We start from the raw sequence: 26,301 nt of genomic DNA on the forward strand, positions 1-26,301 counted from the left end.
AAATGATGGGGTTCCCTGCAATACCAGACATTAGGCAACATTTTCAAGAACCCCCTCAGCAGTTCTCTTCGGGAAGGGTTCCAGAACTACAGATTTCCCTGCAAGTCACCAGCTAACAATTGACCACCCTCTGTCCTGAGAGGTCCATGACAGTTTTGCTATCAAGCCTTGAACAGACTCTTGAGGATGGAGCTTCTCATCAGCCCACTGATATGAGTGCAGCTGTTTATTTTTGTGGAAACCCATTCTAATTTGCTACTTCTTGTGTCTTAGTGTTAAATAGCTTTATTATCTCTGCTTAGAAACACTGAAGCCAGTGGGGCGGGTGGTGGGAAGTGGCAAGTAGCTAACTAGCCCCTTCTTCAGGTTCTTCAGAAATCTGAAAAGATCACCAAATCCGCCACCAGCCTCCTGTCCCCATGGGCTGGGGACACCATGGGTCAGCGTCCTGTCACACAGGGCTCCTCTGGGCAGCCCTGGTGGCTGCAGAGGAAACCTATTCTTTCCTTCAAGGATAGGCCTGTATGCTAAATAATTACTAATTCGGAAGCTACAGAACCATCAGTGCTTTTATTTTCTATAAAGCTTTCAAGTATAGAAAACTTTCCTGTCGTTAAAACAGAATAAAAAACAATTAAACAAGATGAATAGATAGCTTAAAGACCATATGACTAGAGGGACATCTCGGCACAGGCCAAGGACACCAAAACCAGTTATAGCATTTTGTGTACAAGTTTTTCATCTCTCTTGGGTCTGTTTTTCCCCCTTGATCAGTCTTGCCAAGAGGTATTGACATTATTTTTAAGAACTCGGTTTTGTCTTTGAGCCACTCAGTATCTATTCAAGTTCTCTTTATCATTTAAGTTTAATTTTCTTTAGACAGAAATTTAGGTCATTGACGTTCGATCTTCTCATATAGGCATAGTCTGTAAACATCCCTCTGTGTACAACTTCATCTGCATCCAAAAAGTTTTGGTGTGCCGTTGTGAGTTCTTCTTTGATCCAATGGTCATTGAGAAATACATTTTTACTTTTTAACAATATGAGGGTATTTTTTAAGTTATCTTTTTATTAATGATTTCTAGAGTATGATGGTCAGTGAATAGCCAACTTAAGATTTGAATTGAAATAGATTCATTTGCTTTACTGACTAGTATATGTCAATTTGGATATCCTTTGTGCTTTTGAAAAGAATGGGTATTCCGTAGATGTTGTGTGAAATGTTTATTGTATGTGAATTAGTAAAACCTGTTGATCATGTTGTTCAAATCTTCAAATCTATAGATTGATTTTTCCTCCCTGGGTTCATTCTACTGATGACTAGGAGTTGTCAGTTTTTGCGTTATGCTCTCTGTGGCTTACGTTCATGTTATTAACTGCACAGAAATTTAGTATTGCTGGGTCATCCTGACTTAATATCTAGAGTTTTATAGTTTCACACTGGTTTTCTTGTGGCTAGTGTTTACCTGGGTCATCTTTTCACAACCTTTCAGATCCAATATTTCTGTATGCCTGGGCTAAATGATGTTCCTTACAGCAGCATAGAATTGCTTTAAAAATTGTCTAGTCCAACCACATCATTTTAAAGATGAGGACTTCTGCAGTCTGGGAAAGTAAAGTGACTGGACCTGAGAGTCACACAAATACTTAATGACGATACTCTGAGTAAAGAACACTCTGATGAACCCAGTCTTATATTCTTCCCACCATGTCATGCATATTCAGGTTTAACATATTCTTATGATATCAGTTATGATAGTTAATCCATTGATCCAGTTTATAATTCAACATAATTTAATTCTCTGAAATAGTTATAATTATAGTAGTTTTTTTAAAAAGAGAAAAACAGGTGTCAATTTACATTACTTAACAATAGAAACTATTCCCCCTCTTCTATAATAATTCATTCATGTATCTGTCTTCGTAACTGCGTTGCTTTTCTCCCTGTGGTTGCAGAGCGCATACATTCTGTACTACCTGGCTATTGTGGGTCATTCGATGTCGATGGTCACCTTGGTGATTTCCCTGGCGATTTTCATGCTGGTTAGGTACGTACACTTACAGCATCCGCCTTGTATTTTCTCTTAGATGCTAAAATAAGTGGTATACTGCGAGAGTGTTGGGCACGAGAAAGTCTGCAGATGACATGACACGTGGCACTGGGAGTCTTGGAGTAGCAAGAAAAATGAAATTAATTAAAAATATGCTTTTAACCCTATCCTTGAGGAAAAATAGGATGGATTCATATAATTTTCGAAAGCAATACACCTCCTTCCCAAAATGAAATAATCCTGTGAGCCTGCAGATACACTACATTAACATGGTCAAGTTCCACTTACCGGCTAAGCTGCCATGAAGCATTGAGGAAAGAATCTTCCTCCTTTCCCTCCCCCCCCCACCCTGCAATATGGAGGCCATGGCCACAAGTTCAAACACAGCCTGCTTAACTGGGAGTTGTATTGTAAGTGGGTTGGGCCACAGAAGAAGTGGGGCTGGGAAGGCTCCAGTCATGTGCACCCATGAAAGGAAGTCTCTTTGGCCTTGACTCACTCGGCCAGAGTCAAGGGCAGTTTCTGGAAGAGCATGGCCTGTTGTCAAGTGTCAGGTTTTTGCCCCTGCACCCCTACCAGTGTTAACTGAAATTCTCTTCTAAGAACTGTAAGAAACAAAATTCCAATGAGGGTTTCTATCCGGAGGTTGTGTCCATACACATGATTGCATTATCTATTGCAAAATGATTAAGACACTGATTTTACACTAATAGAGAATTTAAAACACTGATTGTATATTTTTTGAAATGACCACAATGTATGTGAGATAGTAACATATCTCAAACATAAATTTGGTCCTAAAAACGTCCTAAATTTAGTGTCATTTCTATAGGTCAAGGTCAGGAGGCACTATGGTACTCTTTCATGAGAATTCTAACTTCTACACTATCATGGTATTTCCTTCCAGTGATATTATACAAATGACTAAGAAAACCTCATAGACACAGACTACAAATAATTCTCCACACTTAAAAGATGTGAGATATGATTAAATGTACAGTGATTTGCATACAGAATAACAGAATCTTAAATTGACTTTTGTTCACATATTGCCATAATAATGCTAGACAAAATTAAACCAAAGAATCACTTGTAAAATACACCCTTAATGTAAGTATTATTTTTCCTTGATCCTGTTTTTAATCTTTGTCTATAACTTACATCATAATCACATATTATATATGTGTACATCTTATATCATCAAAATTTATGTTGACTAAGCATAGCAACTTGTTGTTAATTAAATAGCAAATAATAGTATAAATAAGCAGAAAATGAGTTTCTTCCTCATATGGCTGAACAGGAGGAAGACTGATAAAGCAACAAGACATGAGGGATTAATTATTCAAATAATTTTTTCAATTATAATGATTCAGGATACAGCGGAGTAAACTCGTGGCATGATTCGTCTTTGAATGTCTCCATTTTTCGACTACGCTTGACCACAATGCAAAAAATACATCACCATGGCTCTCATTATTACATTGATTAAAAAGTCTATCACTGAAAGTCTCTTCTTTCATTTTTCTTAATATAACCATAAGAAAAATCAAAGAAAAGGCCCCACATTTGCAACTGTGCGACTAAATGTATGCAGGACTTTAAAGATGAAAAAAACAATGTCAAGGGAACATTTTCCTCCTGTCACTTAAATGAGTGATGAGGTATGAGAACCAAATCAGCAAAGAAAGTAAGGATGTTCTTTCAGTAATTATTTCTCTGTTAAACCACTAAAGATGGGTGTTTAAAAGCGCAGCACATAAGCAACGTGAAATGATTCTCAATTCCAGTTAGTCCCAAAGCAAAATTAATCTGGTAAATTCTTTGAGAGAGTGTGAGGGCAGACTGTCTAGGAAGCACCGAGTTTTGCCCTTACCAGCTCCTCTTTCAAGAACCTACCAAAGAGCAAGTCTTGGGAGAAAAAACATATCTTATTGAGGCAGAATCTGGATGCAATGATGGGAAGACAAACTGCAATACCTTGTTCTCCAGGACACACACAGTCAGAGGCGACTAGGGTATGAAGAACACCATATTCAAGTTCAAAAGCAGTCACGTCTGAGTTTATACCTGTCCTTAATCTACCTTAAATTTCCCCAAACTAAAAATATCAAGGCTATCTGTTTTCCTTAAAGTACATTTCTGGGAATTCCCTGGTGGTTAGAAGTCCATGCTTCCACTGCCAGGGGCATGGGTTTGATCCCCAGTTGGGGAACTAAGATCCCCACAAGTCATGCAGCATGGCTAAAAATAAGTAAAGTATGTTTCTGATTCTTCACATTTTTTCTTACATTTGGATTTCAGAAATTCAAAATGATTGTGAAAATAAAAGTGATCTATAACAACATTTTTCTCTTTTAGAAATATTTTTCTAGATTTTTTTCAAACACTCAACATCACCCTTGTGATGTTAACTGGACATTATAACAGGAGGCTTTACAATTTATGTACTTAAATGGCATCATCAGTGTGAAACTTGAGCAAGATCTAATCATCACTCCCCTGCTTAATTCTGCATGCCCAGGGTTGAGTTATTTAGCAAAATCCAAATAATCCATTTCATAAAACTTTCGTGAAACCAAAATGAGAAGTTACACCCAGCTCCACTTCTGAAACCTAATGCCCTATTCACAATCATCCCATTGAAATCTCACTCTAATTTCGGAAAATGTGCTTTCTAGGGTCTATAACAAGGAATAACTCTGCAGGTGTCCTACTCAAACCAGCAGGCCAGGAAGGCCAAGAATTTAAACTTACTGAATATATGGGAGCCTGTAGAACAGCCAACACTTGGTGAAAAATCCTGAGACATTACTCAGAATGAGATCATTAAGGCATGCCACTAATCTTAATGTGATTTTATTCTGAGCGTGCAGAAGAAAAAAGGCAGGACTATGTAACTCTGAGACAAACAACAATTATGTTCCCTGTGCTGTTGGGAGTGAATGTATAAATGTATATAAAGTCTTCATTATTTTAAAAGAACAAAATTGAACTTCTATGCCCTCTTCAAGATAAAGGAACATCTTTTCAGTGATTTAAATCATAGAAAAGGCAACACTGAAGATCTTAACTGAATAAAAATGGCAGAGTTAAAAGAATTTCAGGATGATACGCTGGTTACCTCTGATCCACCAGTTTAAGGTTGAAGATAGCCCCGTTAGCATGACATTTGTTTTAGGACATTCACTGGGAAAAATAGGAGCAATACCAGGAAGAAGAATTAAATAGAAACATCAAATTAGTCAATCAAGACTCCTTACTACTAGATGCCAAGAGTAAATGTCCGTAAGAGAGTTAAAGTAAAAATACCCTTGGAGAAGACTGGCTTACGAAAGTCATGCAAGTGGACATTTGTGTTTGTTTTCTGATTATTTTAAGCAAGTTTGCAATAAATTCACTTATCTCTTTAGTACCATTTCTAATTTATCAACTTACGTCTCTGCAGAACCATTCTAAACACTAAAACATCTCACTGATTTCTCCTAAGGAAGGTCCAATAATAGAACATTCATTAACCTCCATTTTGACTGCTTAGTATCCATGCATTGCTGATTGCTAAATGTTGTGAATATCAATTATATATACCTCTATATACCAATTGCATATACCTCTATATACCAATTGCATATACCTCTATATACCAATTGCATATACCTCTATATACCTCTATATACCAATTGCATATACCTCTATATTCCAATTGCATATACCTCTATATTCCAATTGCATATTGGTATATAGAGGTATATGTTGAAAGAGGAGTGTCTTTGTTGCATTCCATTCTCTATATTACATTGGCTACATTGGCAAAAAAAAAAAAAAAAGGCGGGGGGTGGTTTCCCCTGGGAGCTCCAAAAGGAATATTGATTCCTCTATTACTCAGTATTCCCTGGTATTCTATTTCACATCTTCATAGAGGATGGATAGATAGCTCTTTGTCTTGTATAGTATCTTCTTATCATCTCTGGCTATTCCTCCAGAGAAACCATTAAATCGATGGCTGCAAACATAGCGTCCTTTCTCCCCACTCACCCCAAAGATAACTGTTGGTCATGTCTTGGCACATGTTCACTCATAGACCAGGAGTAATAAGGAAAAGAGGCAGGAATCACAATCGAAAGGGAGTTCCTTAAGGGAAAAGATTTTGTGCTAAATTCAAAGATGCTAAGCCCCGAAAGATGTATAATGTTTTGAATTTTTCTAAGAGTTTTAACATTCTCCTCCAGTCTGTTTCCCATGCCCTTCTTCCCACATTCCTCTTGTTCATCATTAACAAGGTATGATACCTAAGTAAATGAAAACTTTTAAAATTGACCCTTGTCCCTGTGATATCAAACTGATTTATACAATCTGTAAGACTCAAGGCAAATATTAAATACCCTCTCATACAACTTCAAGATTCCTCCAAGCACGCAAATACATACGTAAGATACCAGCAACTTGGAACAATTTTTAATATGAAAGATTGATACCAGGTAAATCAAAATTATGAAAGTGACATGTGCCTTCAGCTTTAAAGTGTGACATCTTGAGATTCATATGAAAGTAAATCATTATCTCATCATCATATGTGAATGACACCTTGGCTGGGACAAGACAGGAGTAGATGATGTTGTCTTATCCTCTCGCTCTTGGAGAAGTTATAGTACTTACGGTTCCCTGTCATTCAAAAGTAAGCAATGTCCTGTCCATCTAAATACTTATTTTTTTTATCAAGAGGAATAAAATATAGCTAACATCTGGTTCATGCTATTTCCACTAAAGACATTACAGGTCTGGCAGGAAAATGACCACTTCTCTCGTGTTCGTTCAGGCAACAGGATATTTGTATTGAGAACAATTAAACACATCATTTCTTAAGTTCAAGTAATCCTCTTGAATATCCTATACCTCTCTTTCAGAACATTTAGTATAATAGTAAATAATTACATAATATATAAGGTCGCTGAAGGCAGCAGCTGTTTTCTTCACCCATATATCCCAGGCATCTTCAAGAAGGTTTGAAGCAGAGTGGATACATAGTAATACATGTTAGATTATTAAAAGAATTTCAGTAAATTTAAAGTACCTTCAACTCACTTCAGAAAGCAGATCGTAAATGTCAAATAAGTGTAATAAAATTTTTAAGACTCAATGAGCAGAAATTATATTGAAATCTTCAAGAAACAGAGACTTGTTTCTTGAAGAACTTGTTTCAAAGTAAGTCATATTCTTACTTTGGAACCTAACAGTTTATCCAGCTTTAAGCCATCATTTTCTCATTTTTGTGCCTAGTGTAAATAATACATTTACATAATGTGAACAACAGGATAATGTCCAATATTAGTCAATTTAAGAATCTGGCAAATGTTCAATATGATACAAAGTGTGAAATATGAAATCATCTGACATTTGATGTTAATTCTTTGAAGTACTGAGAACCTGTTGAGTGGTCACGGCTCACAGAAGGAAAGTGCCATTTTGTAAAGATTTTTAGTGCAAACAAAAGAGTATTAAGCCCTACCACATGCCAGACCCTCTCCTCCTAGGTATACAAAACAAATATCTTTATCAGTAGGTGCCCTGGGAATGATAGGCTACAGCTCCAGGATTCTTGGGCTTCCCTGGTGGCTCAGCTGGTAAAGAATCCACCTGCAATCTGGGAGACCTGGGTTCTATCCCTGGGTTGGGAAGATCCCCTGGAGAAGGGAAAGGCTACCCACTCCAGTATTCTGGCCTGGAGAATTCCATGGGCTGTGTAGTCCCTGGGGTTGCAAAGAGTCAGACACTACTGAGCGACTTTCACTTAAGCAAATATATGGCAGAGGATAGTAAGTGTTAAGAAGAAAAATAAAACGGGGGTACAGGCGGCCCTATAAGCTGGAAGTAGAGGAAGCATATTTTGTTCAGGGAAGTTCTAGTTTACACAGGAGATTGAACATTAACCAGTTCTGTAAGCTAATGTCCATCGACAGATTATTGAACTCTGCTCAGTCCAAAGAAAATTAGGCATGAGAGTAACAGCGCCGAAGGATTCATTCATCCCTACTCCTTAGTTCTGCATAATGTCGACTGTCGTTGGTTTAAGCCAGACTGAATCCAATAATGAGACCACAGACATTTGCCTCCCAGGGAGAAGAATTAGAAAGTGCTATTATGACTACATGAAAAATGGCAGGTCACAGATTTAACACTTGCTTTATGGAAGAGCTTATGCAGTATAAATGGGCATGATAAATTTCTATTTAATCTTAAATTTGCAGCCTACTTTTAAAGTACTATTATAAAACCAATTAGGTTCAGTTTATTTAACAAAATTTTCTGCTACTACATAAAATAGCTCATGGTAGTATGTGTGTGTGTGAGCGAAAGAAAGTTCTTCTCTAAACCCCATCTTTACCATTGGCTACCTCCTGCATTTTACCCCTGCTCAAAAAGTTGAGAATTTAAGAATATTCTGTATTAACTCTTTACTGATGCCTGTACTTCCTATCGGAGAAGGCAATGGCAACCCACTCCAGTACCCTTGCCTGGCAAATCCCATGGACGGAGGAGCCTGGTGGGCTGCAGTCCATGGGGTCGCTAGGAGTCGGACACAACTGAGCGACTTCACTTTCACTTTTCCCTTTCATGCATTGGAGAAGGAAATGGCAACCCACTCCAGTGTTCTTGCCTGGAGAATCCCAGGGACGGGGAGCCTGGTGGGCTGCTGTCTCTGGGGTCGCACGGAGTCGGACACGACTGAAGCGACTTAGCAGCAGCAGCAGCAGCAGTACTTCCTATAGGAAAAGCGTAGCCACAATAATCAAAATATGCTCTTCTCACAGATCCCTCATGGATTAAACTTACTTTTCATTACAGAAAATTGACAACTCATTTTCCCTTGATTTGAAAATATAGGAAAGCATTTCCATTGTCATTTTTCCCCAGAATTTTCTTGTCAAATGCCTGGAATTCTGGCTTTATTCTGTGAAGATTTTTTAGGAGTAGTTACTATGATCAATCATTGGCATCATTAACCGAACATTAATGTTAAAGTCCCCACATTATGTTAAATGTTCTTTGACTGGATCAAATATGGTAAACACGAGATTTTAATTCATCTAGGATAATCACTCCAATTTTGTACAGCCCTCCTGCAGGCTCTCTCCATTTGCTTCAAAAAGTGAAATAGGATATTTAAACTAATGTTCCTTTATGTGAACATTCACACAAATACATATGTACAAATTTAGGAAGCGGAGGAGAGGAGAATAGAAAATAGAGCAAATGTTTAGTACCCCAGAGGTGGGGCAGAACTGTGCCAAAGAGCAGAGCACTTGGAGCAGGCCCAGGTCCAAACCACACTGTGCCCCAGCACGACATCAAATTTGAGCCTAGTTAGAATTCTCTGTCTGTGTCTGAGCTCCACCGTCAGGAGGACATGGGAAAGAGGAGCCGTAGAGTTGATTCCAGTTGGAATATGAGAAATCAGAAGGTATCAAAAGAAATGGTGAGGGGACTTCCCTGGCAATCCAGGGATTTGGACTTCACTTTCCAGTGCAGGGAGTGCAGGTTCAATCCCTGGTCAAGGAATTAAGATTCCGCTTGTCTCACTACCAAGACGCCAGAACATAAACAGAAGCCACGTTGTCACAAACTCAGTAAAGATTTTAAAAATGGCCCACATCCAGAAGAGAAAAAAGAAATGGTGAAAGAGAAGGATGATGGGAGACGAGAAAATTAGCCTGTGTGAGGGGCCAAGGACATGGATTCAGTCAGGCTGGCAGGCCGCCTTGGTGCTGCCTTTCAGCTCTTCGTCCCCATTTGCCACTCAGCTTCTGGCACACTACATCAGTGGAGAGTTGGTTTTCCCTCTGAATCACCACTCTAAACCCTAATAGTTTCTCTTAGAAAAGTTCTTCTCGGTTAATTTTATGACTTTTGTTACAATTAAAATTGATTTTTATCCCTCACTCTTTTAGTTACTGTAGGAAGTCACCCTGAGAACTGAAAACCGTGTTACTATGACCGGGAGACTGTCTAAAAATCAGGCAGAAAGGTACTAATGAACCTTAAAAGATGGGACCAGCCTAATTTATATGTTCTTTCATCTATTGCTAAAGAGAAGATTTAAAATATTACTATATAAGGTTTATTTTCCAGGAGCATCAATATTTTGGCACTGGTTAATGCTTTCTCTTCCTTTTTCCTTCCAGGAGCCTTAGCTGCCAGCGGGTGACTCTGCATAAGAACATGTTTCTGACCTACATTCTGAACTCTATCATCATTATTATCCACCTGGTTGAGGTTGTGCCCAATGGAGAGCTCGTGAAAAGGGATCCGGTAGGCGCTGCGTGACTTGTTTTTAATTTTATTTTTAAAGATACAGTATCTGTAACTGGGCTTCCCAGGTGGTTCAGTGGTAAAGAATCCGTCTGCCAATGCAGGAGACACAGGTTCAATCCCTGGGTCGGGAAGATCCCCTGGAGAAGGAAACGGCAACTCACTTCAGTATTCTTGCCTGGAGAATCCCACTAACAGAGGAACCTGGCGGGCTATAGGCCATGGAGTTGCTTGAGTCGGACATGATTTGGCAACTAAACACCAACCTCTGTAACTAGTGAACATGGTGTGACTGTCTTACACATGCAGCTGTTTACATATATAATAATATTTACTTTTACAGTTGAGTTTTGCATTAAGGCATATCATCCCTGTGTAATTTTTGGAGGTATCGGTTACATGCTATAGTAAAGGGCTGGAAATAATTAAGTTAAAGCCAAATAAGATTTATACCATCAACCCTGAGTTGTCATGACTAATCAGTAATTTACTAACATCTCAGGGAAGTTCGCTGAGCACGCACACTAGGTGTTATAAAGTAGTGCTTTGCGGTGGCCCCAGTGTGTCACTCATGGGTTACAGGTGTGTGTAGCTATTAATTGCTCATCATTCTGGGGCCTGAATGGCCTTGGGCCAGTCACTTCCGCTGTAATGCATTTACTCTAGTGGTTCTTAGAAATTTTATCATGGCTTATGTCTACACGACTTTAAAAAAGGTTTGCATGTCCCTAGTTCACACGCTCTCACCTCCCAGTCTCTGCTGGGGGCCCCTTTGAACTGAGCCTAGCCAGAAACCAGAGGGTGAGGAAGCCCCGAAGGATATGCACCCAGCGGTTTCTCTGGGTCCTGGGGCAAAGTAGAGAGCGCATCTGAAAGCACAGACCGAAGTTCTCCAGCACACAATGAATGGCCATGGCATATTTTCCTTCTTTCTTTCTTTTTTTGTTTTTGTTTCCCTGCCTAACTGTGTTATGCAAGCATCTGTAGATAGCCTCATCTTTCAGAACTGGCACTTGATGGCTTTGCCAACCCAATGACAAAAATGCGTGAAATCTGCCCAGAGCGTGCATCCTGTGTGACGGTGGTGCGGCATGGGAAAGCAGCTCAATCCGGCTTCTGATGGGTCACAGTGTTAATAACCTTTGCAGTGTGAATACATCCAGGAAGGCGTTATGATCTATCTTTTCAAACCATGGCACCTGTGATTGGGACAGAGTCCTGACTTAGGTGCAGAATGGGTTTTATCTTAATGAGTTTCCTTTTTTTCATGTCACCTGATTTTAATAACAGTAATCTCATGTCACTTAATCCTCACAAGACCCCAGTGAGGAGTGGATATTATCCCCATTATTAACTGAGTAAATGGAGGTTCAGTGAAAGCACGTGTCCTCCACACTATGGATCATTAGAGGTGGGGTTTGAACCCAGACCTGTCTCACACTGAAGCCCAGCCAGTGTCCTCTGTGCCGCATGGAGCTCTTGTTTATCTTGATTTCTTTCCTTAGGAAGATTGTTCTTAAAGATACAGACTCAGCCATTTCAAAGTGATGGCTGTCTGTAATTAAAGATGCACACTTTATTTCATTAAGGAAGCTCACTCCCACTAAGATTAAAACAGGTGTAGAGGAAATTCCCTAGGGCCTGCCAATGTAGGTGATGCAGGTTCCATCCCTGGTCAGAGAACTAAGATCCCACATGCCACAGGGCAGCTGAGCAAGCCCACAACTAGAGAGCCTGCACGCTGTAATGAAAGATCCCATGTGCTGCAACTAAGATCTGATGCAGCTAATAAATACATAATAAATAAATGTTTACAAAATAGAAAAATAGGTGTAGAAGCCATTAACTAAGACTATCTCAGCGAAGAAGACTCAAATTTGGAATTCTCTATGAAGGATGAAATCCCTGTTGATTGGCAATTCCCTAATACAAAGTAAAATGTTTACAATTGGGGGAAAACAAAAAGCTGAGAAAGTTACCATCTGTTCAAAGTAGGCCAGGGCATGGCACTTTGGTTATTGAATAATCAACACATCAACCTGGGAGCAGTGCTCAGTCAAATGATGAGATAGCGCCAATTTTTAAGTAGACTCTCTCCCACCTCTCCTGTGGGGGTCTCACACCCACTTGTCATGCCTCCACCCCACTCTCTGGATGTTAGAATAAATGGGGCCTCTCATCCATGATGAGATGATACTTAACCTGTTATCTTCCTGAAATAGTATAAATTCAGAACTTTTCTGAGTTCCCTAATAAATTGTAGAAGCCATTTCACCTTACCCATCAAATGAGAACAATAAAAACTGTGCTGTTTACTTCTAAGGGGTTGTTCCAGAGTCCCAAAGACCCATAACGCTTTTAAAAATTCTCCAGGGTGTGCTATTGCAAGCAATTGCTCCCAAGGTAACTGCTAACCCCGTCCCTGTGGCTAGCGCCTTAAGTCTCTGCACACGGCTTTCTCGACCAATCTGTTACTCTATTCATTGTCTCAGTATCCTAAGTTATCATTGGTGGATGTTTTCACTTTCATAGTATACTTTAGGGACAGACAAGCCTAGGTACTCTGCCAGTCGACACGCACAGCTGCCTCCTAACCACCACCAAGCCAGCTCAGCCCTGCCTTGCAACTCCACTATTGCCTAGAAACTTTTAATAATGCCTAGAAGCAGGTACCTAGGGATCTGGCTTAGCCACGACAGAGCTAATTCCCTGGGAGAGTGTGAATGTGAGCATAGAGGAGGGAGAAATTAATAGAAAGCCTTCTTCTGCGTGTGGAGGAGTGAGGGGTGGCCCTTTCACACACAGTAGGCATTCTCAAAGTGATGTAAGTTTGAAAAACAGGAAAGAAGTTCATCTTTATAGTAGGACCTAGTTCTCCTAATCAATACATTTTTAACCTAACAGACTTGGTTTTTGTTGTCTTTGGTAGCTATGCAAGAGCAAACTTCCTAGGAAAAAGCTGTAAAATTCTTGAGAGGTAGAATTTCATCCAATTAGTCAAATATTGATTGAGTGCCCCAAACTCAAATTTTAGGCTTCAGGTTGAACTACATTCGTATCATTTGGGAGAAATACCTATTGAGGACATTCTCTTCACAATCCCTGGAAATACACCCAGCCTCACAGGGAAACAGCGTTGTGTGTCTTACAGCTGCGGATGTGAGGCTCTGCCATTTATTTACCTGTTTCAGTGTGTGTGTGCATATGTGTCTTTTTTTGGTAGAGAACAAAGGAGCAAAACATCTGACTATTTTACTTGGTATGCCTGAATGAGGAATCTCCTTTCCTCTGAGGTTCAAATGAGAACAAGTGAAAGTGTTAGTTGCTCAGTCATGCCCGACTCTGCGACCCCACGAGCTGTAGCCCACCAGGCTCCCCTGTCCACGGAATTCTCCAGGCAAAAATGCTGGCGTGGATAGCCATTCCCTTTTCCAGGGGATCTTCCCAACCCAAGGATCAAATCCAGGTCTCCTGCACTGCAGGCAGATTCTTTACCCTCTGAGCCACCAGGGAAGCAGAGCCACCAATCACAGTCCGCTTACAGTGGTAGATGGGGCATATTATCGTGTGTGAGCACACGCTGCCCTCTTTCACGTGTCCAAGTGTCTGGTCTTTCCAAGGGACAAACTCTGAAAGCATGTGTCTTTCACCAAATAAATAGCATAGGCTAAAAACAAATGACCACAAAGACAAAAGTCAACCTATGTTTGTAAATTGTGAAGCATACACTTGGCCCAAAGCGGGGAAAAAAACCCAAGGACATTTGTTTTCAGTACTTTCTCTATTTGAACACAGCTTTTGTTTTCCAGTGAGATTTTGATCCATCTCTTATCTAACAAACAACACAAGACTGCTCTCTCAGGCTGGTATAATTAGTTCAAGAAAGGGCAGGAAAGAACTCTCCAGTGGATATAGCTTGGATGTTATTCATCCTCGAAACTGCTTATTTACTAGTTCCAAGAGAGACACAGGTCTGAAACTTTGTATTGAATCTCACCTTGAAAGTGCATATTCTATCATAAATGCTATCACAGAAGTTCAATTTCTTGGGGATCTTTTCCCATCCAAAAGACTATTAAAGTAAATTGCAGTTGAAACTGCACATGCAGGCGTTAGGAATAAAGAAGATTTTGCTGTTGTAACATATTTGAACATACAGATCATAAACCAGAACAAGGAAAGGTTTAATTCGATTTAACTAGAAAATCCCCATCTCTCCCAGCAGTAAATTCCCCACCTCTAAAAAGACAGAGAAAATAATATCCAAACACTGAGCATCGTATCATCAGCATATTATTAAGTCATGTGTAATTTTAAATTACTCTAAATTATGTGAAACATTGCATTTTTCTTGAAAAACTGACATTCCAGAAAATGTTAGACTCAGGTCCTCCCTAACTGAGAAAAGTGGAGATAATAAACAAAAACCCAAGAAAGGAGAGACAAACAAAGAAACTAACAGAAGAAACTTTTGAAAAAGGGAAGTTATTAGATATTGTCAATCTACAAATGTTTATTGAAAATTGAAGTTAACATGAAAAACACAACCAAAGTCATAAACTAGAGAAAACACATCCATTAGACTCCATCTGTCTGTGATTCAAACATATGTCTCTTTCCTATAAAAAAATTAATTTTCTATATAGAAAAGAATATATACTTTTTAAAGATTTTCTTTTTTAAGCAAACTAAAGGCAGAATTGTGGATTTGTTTTTTTTTTATTATTAATTTTGACCCAATTCTCAGGTCACAGAATCAGCAGTTAAGAGGCAAAAATATTTTCCTTCCCAGTGCCCATGGGGACATATTTAAAAGAAAGTTATTTCTTGTGAAAGGAGGCTGCATCACCCCAAATGCTTTTATACTACTTCTGTGAGGGTGTATTTAGTTGGGGGCCAAAGAAACCGTGTTCTCAGTCCTCAGCAGGGAATCCCAGTGGGCTTCTGGTCCCTTTCGCATCAAAGTAGTCAGTCTATTCCTGTGGAAGTTTTTTGGTTGGGCAGATTCTTTCTAGTAAAACCAAGAGTGAGAATCTTCTTCCTTCACACAACTTTTTTTTAAGTTAAACTCAAAATTACTCATGGAATAAATAAGGGCTGAATAGATCCTCAGTTTATTGAGTGATATGAAAATTGCCCATTGTCACTTGTGTCATTTGAACATTTCATTTCCATAATATCTAAAATTTCATTTTCTTGTTCTACCTGCTTGTTCAATGATCTTCATGTAGGGAGTCAGGAGGCAGAATTAAAAGCATTGTTCTTGCTGCATCTAAAGGAAGCTGGCAGCACCCTCATCATTTTCTAGAAAGAAATGTCTCTCTGAACTTTTTGTCTGAGTCCGAAAGGGGACAATACAGCAAGATTAGTTTTTGCTAGGAACCTGAGCATTTAGTACCTCAAATGCCAAAACAATTGGGTCACATTTTCTATAGCCTCTTATATAACCAAAGTTAAATGAGCCCCAAGTTCTGAAAAACAAAGTGGATTTCTTCTAAGTCTCACTTGTTCAGGACAGTTGGGACAACGGACTAGGTCAGAACTTCATCCTAGTCCCAGGAAGCTCAGCTTGGAATGGATGCTCAGAAGTGAAACCAAGGGTGCGAACTGACTTCTCCTGCCCAACCTAGAGGAGCCTGGTGGGAGGGTGAGCTTCTACACATGAGGGAAGTGACGGCAAAGCTTGGGGGAGGAGAGATCAATGGCCAATGAAACTGTGTTGGAATTATCCATTTTGGTGCCTATGAAAGATATTTGATTGAGAAAGAATAAGTATTATGGATTTGAGGAACAGTGCAGAGAGAATGATGCCAAGACGTAGTAATGAAGTGAGGTATCTTACCCTGGTTACTTATGAGATTTCACTTGACTTATATAAAAACACCAATAAATGGTCTTTTAACCAAGACCATATGGTACAGAAAAGTATAGAGGATATCCTTATTCTTTTTAAAATGTATTAATTATAATCAACCACATTCCCATATGGCTGTAAAGAATTTATTCTTAAGATGGCTTTAAACATCAACCCAGTTTCTCTCATCTGACCCCTCTGGGTGATACCTCTGCACAAGAAATTAGTGACCTACAAACGGTATCTCGCGGCATGGTTTTGGTAGTGAGTCTTCATCTCAGTGTTTGCCCTTGTTTTCCCTGCTTTTAGAAGGCTGTTACGAATTTAGTGCAGCACTTCTTCTAGATGGTTTTCATTCTTAAAAAGAAACTTTCAGCTGAGATACTAGAAGTTTTCTTTCCCCTCTTGATCTATTTTTTAAAACTTTTTATTTTTTATTGGAGTATAGCTGATTAACAACGTTATGATAGTTTGAGATGAACAGCGAAGGGACTCACCCATGCATGTACATGTAACCATTCTCCCCCAAACTCCCCTCCCATCCAGGCTGCCACATGACATTGAGCAGAGTTCCCTGTACTGTACAGTAGGACCTTGTTGGTTATCCATTTTAAACACAGCAGTTTTTACACGTCCATCCCAAACTCCCTAACTATCCTTTCCTCCCATCCTTCCTCCTCCTTTGTATCATTTCTTTTTAGATCCTGAATATAAGGGATGTCATATGATATTTGCCTTCTCTGTCTGACTTACTTCCCTCAGTATGACACTCTCTAGGTCCATCCATGCTGCTGAAAATAGCATTATTTCATTCTTTTTAATGGCTCAGTAATATTTCATTATAATATGTACCACATGTAAATACTAGAAGTTTTGTACACTCCCTTGGGATATGTTGGTTAACTGTCAGAAAGCTATGGAGCAATAGTCAATTTGATATTTGCTGTGTTTAGGTGGCTTGCTTCAAATACCATAGCATTGTTCTTGCTAAAGCCCAGGATCGCAAATCCCAACTCATCTACTTACAGATTACTCTTGAGCCAGTTACTTAATCTCACTGTGCTTCACTTTCCTGATAATGATAACAGTAGTGCCTTTCTCAAAGCGTTGCTTGTGAGGATGAAATGAACCAATACATCTAAAATCCATAAAATTGAGTCTGCCATGCAGGAACTCTCAAATGTTAGCTATTGTTATTTATATCATAGTTGTTGCCATTGTCCTGGCCTTAAGCACTCATCATCTTCTAACCGTGGTACCAAGTTTCATTTCTGTGTTACACAGCATGGGAGATACGGAAACTCAGAGCATGTGTAAGTGAAAGTTGCTCAGTCGTGTCCGACTCTTTGCGATCCCATGGACTGTAGCCTGTCAGGCTCCTCTGTCCATGGGATTCTCCAGGCAAGAATATTGGAGTGGGTTGCCATTTCCTTAACTGCTCAAACCTTAAACGACTAAGTGTGAAAGCAGAATGCATATACTCAGAGGTTTTTAAATCTCAAATAACCAAAAGGGCTGTGGCATGAGAATATAAAACTCATTCAGTCATGGCTTTGAAAATCCCCAGTGAAAAGTGCTAATACCCTCATTACACTGTATGGAGCAGACCCTTGAGTGTAGCAAGCTGTTAGTTTTTATCCCCTGCCACATGTCTAACAGGCACCCCCTTCAAAGGATGTCCCTGTTTGCTCTGGCTGTGCTTCCCAATCACTTCCAGAGTGTTGCCTTTGCCAATTTCTGGGTCATTTTCCAACGTATTTATCTCATATGGGACTTTTTCTCCAGTGTTTTTTGTTTTGTTTTGTTTTTCCTTTTTGCTAAACACGCCCAGTTGTGACTACAGTCACACAGATTCAAGCTCATTTTCTCTGAGGTGTTATCAAAAATCAGTCCAAGACTGCATGACAGATTCACAGTTAAGTGAAAACACTGGATCTTCTAAATTTCTCTAGAGAGAAAGGCTGCAGTGGTTTCCTTCAAAGTTAATGCTGACTTTCTGACTGGGGGGTCTTCCCCTTCATTCAGCTAGCACTAAATACTGGACCCATTGACAGTTTTCAAGTTGACAGGCGCACATTTTGCCTTCCAGTTCATCCACTGTTCTGGCAGCTTGACAAAAAGTTCTCTAACTCCTCCTCAGGTGGTTTTATTTTGCATGTGACTCAAAGCCAGGGTGTTGCCCCATTGCATTGTGAATCTGCTGGAAGAACAAGCCTGTGCTCTTCAGTGGTTAGGGTTATTATCACTAGAAGGCTAGCAAGTAACAAAAACAGGAGTCAGGTGCCGGGGAAACTCCTTATATACCTGAAATCTATCCCAAGTGTGGCCCTTAGACCAACAGCTTAAGCATCACTTGGATACTTACCAGCAATGAAAATCCCATGGCCCTCCCTAGATCTTCTGAATCAGAATCTCTACTACTGGGGCCCCCCAAAATCTGTGTTTTAACAAGCTCTCCCAGTGATTCTGATGCATGCTAACATTTGAAAAGCACCACTATGAACTCTTCTATTATTTATATTTGAATTGGATATTTTTGGAGGGATTATTCAGTACCAAGTGAGGATGCCATCCTTATCTCTGTGTCCCAAACATTTGGACCCCAGTGTGGAAACCAAGGTTCCCTTATAAAAACAAAATCCCTAGGGTCAGATGGGCTCAACATAGCTCCTGGCTCATGTCTGAGAAATGGATCGTCCAGTTCTCTCCTTTTTACTTTTTTTTTTTAATGTTAAGTAGGTATCACTAACAGATCAGTAAACTTCAGGAGAGCATTAACAATTTCTGTGTTATTCTCGCTGGCCGTAGAAAAGGGGCCATAAAAGTCATGTGATGAATCCTTGGATGCTGTCAGAAATTGTGGTTCCTAGACACATTATAGGAAAATAAACATGTCTGGTCTATAAGTCCCTGGTGGCTCAGTGGTAAAGAATCCGCCTGCCAGTGCACGAGATGCGAGTTCCATCCCTGGGTCGGGAAGATCCCCTGGAGAAGGAAATGGCAACTCATTCCAGTATTCTTGCCTGGAGAATTCCATAAACAGAGGAGCATGGCGGGCTACAGTGCGTGGGGTCACAAAGAGTCAGACACACCTTATCGTGGACTAAACAACAACAACTCTATACAACTCAAGCCACCAGAAGGTAATAAGGAAAGAACACTTAGGGCACTGGAATTCCATTGCCCTAGTTGGCTGTTTCCATGTGATACTAATCACCTATGAGCTAGTACCCTGATCTCCGCATCTAGTAGGTGGCACGTGTTAAGAGATGCTCAGGGAAACTGTCTCTCTGGCTGAATGCAGATACTTTGGCTCATTTTCACGTTCATCCTCTGTTCACGGCCAAATGGTCGCAGATGTCTTCCTCTGAGTATCTTTGTTTCTTTCCGACAGCCGATGTGCAAGATTCTGCACTTTTTCCACCAGTACATGATGTCGTGCAACTATTTCTGGATGCTCTGCGAAGGCCTCTACCTGCACACTCTCATCGTGGTGTCTGTGTTTGCTGAGGGACAGCGCATGTGGTGGTACTACCTCCTGGGCTGGGGTAGGTATCTTCTGCTGCTGGCTTTTGATCCGCTGTTGCCTCTGCCTGATTGTTTGCAGTCTTCTGCTAGTCTTGATCAAAAGAGAGTCAAGGGCTCAGGTTCTGTGAGGAGAGATGGAACACAGGTCCTGGCCACAGTTCAGTCTCCAAGAGAATTTGATAGACGCTCTTAATAAGTTCAGACAGACTGTGATAAGCATGGGGATGAGTGCTACAGAAGAGGGCTGTGGTGGTGAGAATGTCTTCAGGAAACAAACCCAGCTGACAGATGGGCAGAAAGCATGCCCTGATGGAGAGAGGACCCCATTCTCCCCAAAGAAAAGGAAAGAATGTTTCTTTCAGTAGTTACTTCCTTACAAGTCTGCATGGGACAACTTACTGGTCATTTTCTCCCAAATCAAAGCAACTTCAACTGCTGGAGTTTAGTTCTCAGAAAAATCATTTATTTTACCTCTTCAGATTGATTCTTTGCCTTGCTGGCCCTCCCATTGTTGTAATCCAAAGAATGAAATTCCCTACCCTCCATGAACTTTTATAGTGAACAAATAAAACATATCTAGTGCTCCAGGAGAAGAATCCTAGGGAGAGAAGGATTATTCTTTCTCTCACCATCTTTAGTGGAAGGAAAAGGTTGTTACGGCTCTGGAAGCCTAGAGGGAGAAGAGGAAAAGGAAAGAAAAGCTAAACTGTGTAAAAAGTGACATCATGATTAGGGGAAGGTGAAGAGCCCTAGGAATTAGCAGATACAGAGTCTACACTCTTCTCTAAAGAATGAAACATATTTCCTTTCTACAAAATGACAAGGTAGAAGTGAAATCTCCATGTTGCCTCTCTAACACTAAAATGTGCATTTCAAAATCAATCCAGAGGATGAATTTCTGATTCTAAACCTGAGTGGATGTTAGAACTTCTGTGAATAAAACACAGTTACGTCTTGTGTAAATAGTCAACTCAGAATTCTTTCAAGTCAAACATTTAATCGATGGTCCCATTTTGAATTATATGCTTCGTGGGTTAAGAAGCTGAGGTGGTTCTTAGATGAAAACTCAATATTCTGAATATCCTTTTGCACATAATCCACAGGAAATAAAAGTGTGGCAGTCTAATTCACCTGAGACACATTTCTTAATCTGAGGATAGTTTTTAAAACTGTCTACAAATCTCAACCACATGAAACAATATTTTATTGGGCATGGGTACACCTGAGAAAAAGAGAATGTTTTGTTGTTGTTGTTGTTTTACAAAAATTACTTTACTCTAGATTACTTTTATAGAATGAAGGTTAATTTGTAAAAGATTCAGACAGGGTGCACTGCCAGCAGCTACGTCCTTCATTCCATTTGTAAATTCTAAGTTGTTTTTGACAACTACTTCAAGGTTTACACAGGGAAGTAGATTCTGAGCTACTTTACTGAAGGTCCTGCAGCCAGAACTTACAGAGGGTAGCTACTCTGAAGTGTTCTTATTGAACGAAAATAGGATCAACACACATGTTGTAAACAGAAGAACAAAAAGCCTAGAAGAAATCCTGAGAGCAGGTCAGCGTATGCCCTGAAGGCTGCATCCCTTCAGGACAGCGCTGCTCCCCTGTGTGAGAGAGCCCAGTTCACACACAATGAAAAGCATTCTGGTCTATTACTGCTCATCGGCGTACCTACCTCACTGGATAATTTGTGAAAGGCTTTTAAGTAACTGGGTGCTGCTAACCAAACTCTCTTACAATTTGTGACGTTCTAAGAGCGTTTTATCTGCTTTGACCAAAGGTAATTTGCACAAGAACATCAGGACGACATCTTGACAAGGCGTTGAATTTGTCACTGTTCTTTCCATCCAGCTGTAGTTATAGCTTTTGCACTTTTTCTCTTTTTTTTTTTTCCGTTTTAGGCCTCCCGCTGCTGCCAAGCACTGCTCATGCTATTGCTCGGGCTCTGTTATTCAACGACAAGTAAGTATTGTGGTTTTTAGTCAATTTACTTGTAAATAAAAGGTGATATTAATGTATTCCCCCTTCTGTTATTCAGCTGCTGGCTGAGTGTGGACACCAACCTGCTGTACATCATCCATGGTCCAGTCATGGGAGCCCTGGTGGTGAGAACTGCTTTTTAAATCCATTATTAACAGTGTTATCTCTGTGGGGTGTTCTGTCAAGATGGTTTTATGTAGTATGTGTATTACAACTCCAAAATGAAGTTAATTTAATGATAATCTGTAATAATAATTTGATCCAAGAATCTTTTCTTAAAAAATGATTTTTATTTAATACAATTGAGTGGAGGGGCAATAAGCTCATTTCTATATAAGCCACAGCAACAATACAGTAGGTTTCTTTTTTTTAGACAATTTGATAAATTCTCCTAATTAAAGATAAAGACCAAAGGTGAAGATGTTGCTGATAAGAATGAGAGAGACCACAAAGTCCCCTTGCAGCATTTTCCACTGGGCTCTGCCAAACTAAACCATCTTCCATTTCAGCTTTGGTCCATGGGCCACCATCATGACCACCACTGAACATGGACTTGAAGTGTATCCGGCACTTCACATACATTGCCATGTTATTTGCTAACAGCAGTCCTTCAGAGTGGACACATCAAGATGGCTCACCCATTAGGAAAACTAGACTCAAAGGCTCAAGGAAAGTCATTTAGAATCCCATGGCAAGGAAGAAGCTGGGCAGGGAGAGAATATGGTTATCTGAATCTATATTCAAGTTCTTTATTTCTCCCCACAGTTTGCAATATGTGGGCCATCATCAGAGCCATCAAATTTAATATTTAGACATTATTTCCCCCATTAATCTCAAATACTGTTTTCTTCAGGTAAGAATTAGAAAAATAAAAACAGTTGTAGTCATAGATCATACTCCTCTCCTGTATTGAAGAATCATCCATTAGGAACTGATCAAACTGGGTCACACCCAGACTGTCTCCTAACTTTCCTGGCCTTTCCAATGCAGATTCAAGTTCTTTTGCCATTTTTCAGAGTAGCGATGTACTTACTAGTTCAACTGTGCTCACAAGGACCTACTAACGTGGGTCTTGAATATTTATCACCACTGCATAAGAATTTTATTTTTATTAAAGATCTCTTTCCTTCTTGAATTTTGGGGGTAACAACATTTATTTCTACTCCAGGTAGAAAACCCACTCTGATTATTTTTAAATAAATGATCAATTAAAATTTTAAAACAAGCTTGGTTTCAAAACTAACTTTCACAGCCAAAAGTAGTTTTTTGTGATCTACAAGAATGGCGGATATTAAGAGTGACCATACCAAGTGCTGGCAAGCGTGAAGAACAACTGGAATGCTCACATAATGCTGGAGGGAGTGTAACATGAAGCCATCTCTTTGGGAAGCAGTTTGGCAGCTTCTCATAAAGTTAAACGTACATTCACCATATGAACAGGCCTTTCCTTCCACTCTTAGGTAACTTTTTCAAATGAAAACATGCCCCCACAAAGACTTGTACACAGGTATTCACTGCATGCTTATTCATAACAATCAAATTTTGAAAACCATCGCAATTTCCATAAACAGGAGAATGAATAAACAAATTATGTGTGTGTATTATTTATATAATGCAGTACTACTCAGCACTAAAAATGAATGAAATGCCAATATACACGACACAAATGAATCTCACAGAATAGTATGTTAAACCAAAGTAACCAAACACAAAAGAATACAGAGTGTGTGTGTGTGTGTGTGTGTGTGTGTGTGTGTGACACACTCCCATTTCTGTGATGCTAGAAATCAGTGGCTACTAGAGATGGGGGGATGGAGTTGTTGACTGCGAAGGGGCAAGAGGGGGCTTTCTGGGGTGGTAGAAGTGCTCTTTTCTTATTTGGAGTGGTTGTTACCCTGGTACATACATTTGTCTGAACTTCCCAATTGTAAACTTAGAATCTGTGAAGTGATTTCCTTTAAACAGTGTTATTAGAAAACAAGAAGTAGTCTGGTTTAGCCTTCTCCACTGCATAAGCTTTACAGATAAATTTCTCAGATCCAATTTTACTTTTAGTTAACTAGTCCTAAATAAGGGGGGAAATCTTAATGAAAAGATAAGATGGTGATATCTAAAAATATCATTTTTTACTTCCCTTTGGAAAAATGATAAAAACCCAAATAAAGAATAAAACATCTTCCTTAGATTTGAACCTAATGTAGTTACATATTCAGGATATTATTTTCTCATTTAGAAAAAAAGGGGAGGGATGTTAATTCATGCTCCAAAAGAGTATTTGGCTCCCCTGATGCTCCATGTTGTCATAACAAGGAGCAGATGGTCTCAATTCTCAGGCAGTCTCTTGTGTTCCATCCAGTGTGTGTGCCAGCCCTCCTTCCCACCCCCCGACACACACTGGGTAGCTAAGAACTGGGCCAAGGGGGTGTCCTTCAGGGGCGTTCACTGGGAGAATGTGCTCAGAACACCGTCTGTCTTTGCAGTTGAACTTCTTCTTCCTGCTGAACATCATCCGGGTGCTTGTGAAGAAAATAAAGGAATCGCAGGAGGACTCGTACATGTACCTGAAGGCGGTGAGGGCCACTCTGATCCTGGTGCCCCTTCTGGGGGTCCAGTTCGTCATCCTTCCCTGGCGACCTTCCCACCCCGTGCTTGGGAAGATCTACGACTTTGTGATGCACTCTCTGATTCACTTCCAGGTGAGGGGTGATGTGCTCTCTGATTCACTTCCGGGTGAGGGGGGAACCATGGATGCTGCCACTCTCCCAGCTACTTGGAGCAGGGGCCACAGTTGTCTGAGGCTTCTCTGTGATGAGAATGAGCCTTTTGAACTCGCATTACCTGGAAGGGAGGTGGATCTCTCTGTCTTCCTCACTGCCTGCTTCCCCACGTTTTGAATCTTAAAACTGAGCAAGGAAACAGGAAATGGGAGGGCTGAACTTTGAGAATACATCTGGAAATCCCATGGACAGAGGAGATTGGCGGGCAATCATCCATGGGGTCGCACAAGGTCAGATGTGACTGAGTGACTAACAACAAACAACTGAAATATTTGTCCAGAAATTGACCCACTTGCCCAGTGCTGAGGACAGAGTTACTCCCACAGTCGTTGACCTCTCCTTCTCCTCCCCCATATCTGAGGGCCACAGTGGGTTTTGCTTTATTGAGGAGAGTGTTGAAGATCAATGTAATTGATGCCAGTTGGCTTTCCAAACTGGATCATCATCAATTTCGACCATTTCTATAGACACAAGCTTGGGGACACAGGAATCTTGAGTGGTGACAGGAACTTCAGAGTAGTTACTAAATCCATGTCCTGTTTGGCGAGGTGGACTTCGCTGGGGGTACAGTACTGCGCTAGTTTACCACAAGGACACAGGTCAGAGTCAGGCCTACAGCCATGCATTGTAACATATGTGCTTGCAAAAGTTCTCTCTACTAAACTCTACAAGATCCTCGTTTTTAAGTTTTTTGGGTACAAAAATTCTCTTCATATCCCCTATAGTCAGCATATTCTGCTATAAATCTCCATGTTAAGGGAAGCAATATATTAACCAGATTAATGAGAACAGTCCTTGTAGCCAAACAATAGAATCCTTACAAGAAAAAGTCATTCCTGATGGAATATTCTTGGAGCTAAGCCCTGGACATGAGTGGTAGTAACTGTTTTTCCATCGAACTTTGACTTCCTATTGCTGTAGTGAAATATTCCTCTCCAGGTTGTCTATTTGTATTAATTACTAAACAACACAACGCACACAAAAATAACTTCAGCTCCATTTTTCCTCCTCTTTTTAGGGATTCTTCGTGGCCGTCATCTACTGCTTCTGCAACCACGAGGTAAGTGTGCATTTCATGTAGTAGTGTCACCTCTTTATATGAAGCCAGCACTTTACCGCCTCCCAAGGGCCTCTGTGCACTTTGCACTATCTCTCACTTCTACAGTTGACCTTACAGGGTTTCCTGACTAGCCCAATCTTATTTTTCCCACTACTACAAGTTGAATCTTATCTATGTTTTTGTGTGGTACAATTGCAGATATTATCCAGACAGGTAGCTAAATTCACATTTCCTGGCATTGTACCTTAAGCTGGTTGGAACCCTGAGTAGCAACAGTGAAAGCTATTCTGGGTTCCCATAGAATCCAAGTCACATCCCCACTCCCTTGGGAAGGACCAACCCGTCACTAGGGCAGAGCCAGTATCTAGCCAGTCTATCTTGAGTCACTGCCTTCTTTTCCATTTGCTTGGTGCCGTGTCACAACACCTATTCAACTCTTGGGAAATCACCCTGGAGTTAAGACTCAAAAGGGAGTAAGTAATTTGTTACCTGAATATTTAGATCAGGAAAACCTAGAGATCCACATGGCCAGGGTTTCAAGGGGGTTTTTTTTAGCCAGAGTTCCCTGTCTTCCAATGATATTCTACATGGAATCCCAATTTGTAAACCATAAGTGGAGCTGCTTAAATTTGTACCAAAGAACTTCCAGGGCTACAATGAACATGATTTGAAAGCTCCCTCATTTGTCAGGTGAGAAATCGAAACTCCAGAAAGATCACATGACTTGCACAATGTGACAAT

The 26,301-nt window shown here is 40.2% G+C and overlaps 1 protein-coding gene across 1 annotated transcript in view; it reads left to right on the plus strand.

The window, feature by feature from the left end:
* Nucleotides 1-26,301, plus strand: part of CALCR (calcitonin receptor) — a 113,745-nt gene that overhangs the window by 79,936 nt on the left and 7,508 nt on the right. Inside the window, exons 7-13 of the mRNA XM_018047421.1 lie at nucleotides 1,957-2,048; nucleotides 10,232-10,358; nucleotides 19,607-19,760; nucleotides 21,645-21,705; nucleotides 21,782-21,848; nucleotides 24,204-24,419; nucleotides 25,519-25,560. Coding sequence (XP_017902910.1) covers nucleotides 1,957-2,048; nucleotides 10,232-10,358; nucleotides 19,607-19,760; nucleotides 21,645-21,705; nucleotides 21,782-21,848; nucleotides 24,204-24,419; nucleotides 25,519-25,560 — 759 coding nt within the window. The remainder of the gene's footprint in view (nucleotides 1-1,956; nucleotides 2,049-10,231; nucleotides 10,359-19,606; nucleotides 19,761-21,644; nucleotides 21,706-21,781; nucleotides 21,849-24,203; nucleotides 24,420-25,518; nucleotides 25,561-26,301) is intronic.

Source organism: Capra hircus, chromosome 4 (genome assembly GCF_001704415.2).
Source record: "Capra hircus breed San Clemente chromosome 4, ASM170441v1, whole genome shotgun sequence".
Lineage (NCBI taxonomy): Eukaryota > Metazoa > Chordata > Mammalia > Artiodactyla > Bovidae > Capra > Capra hircus.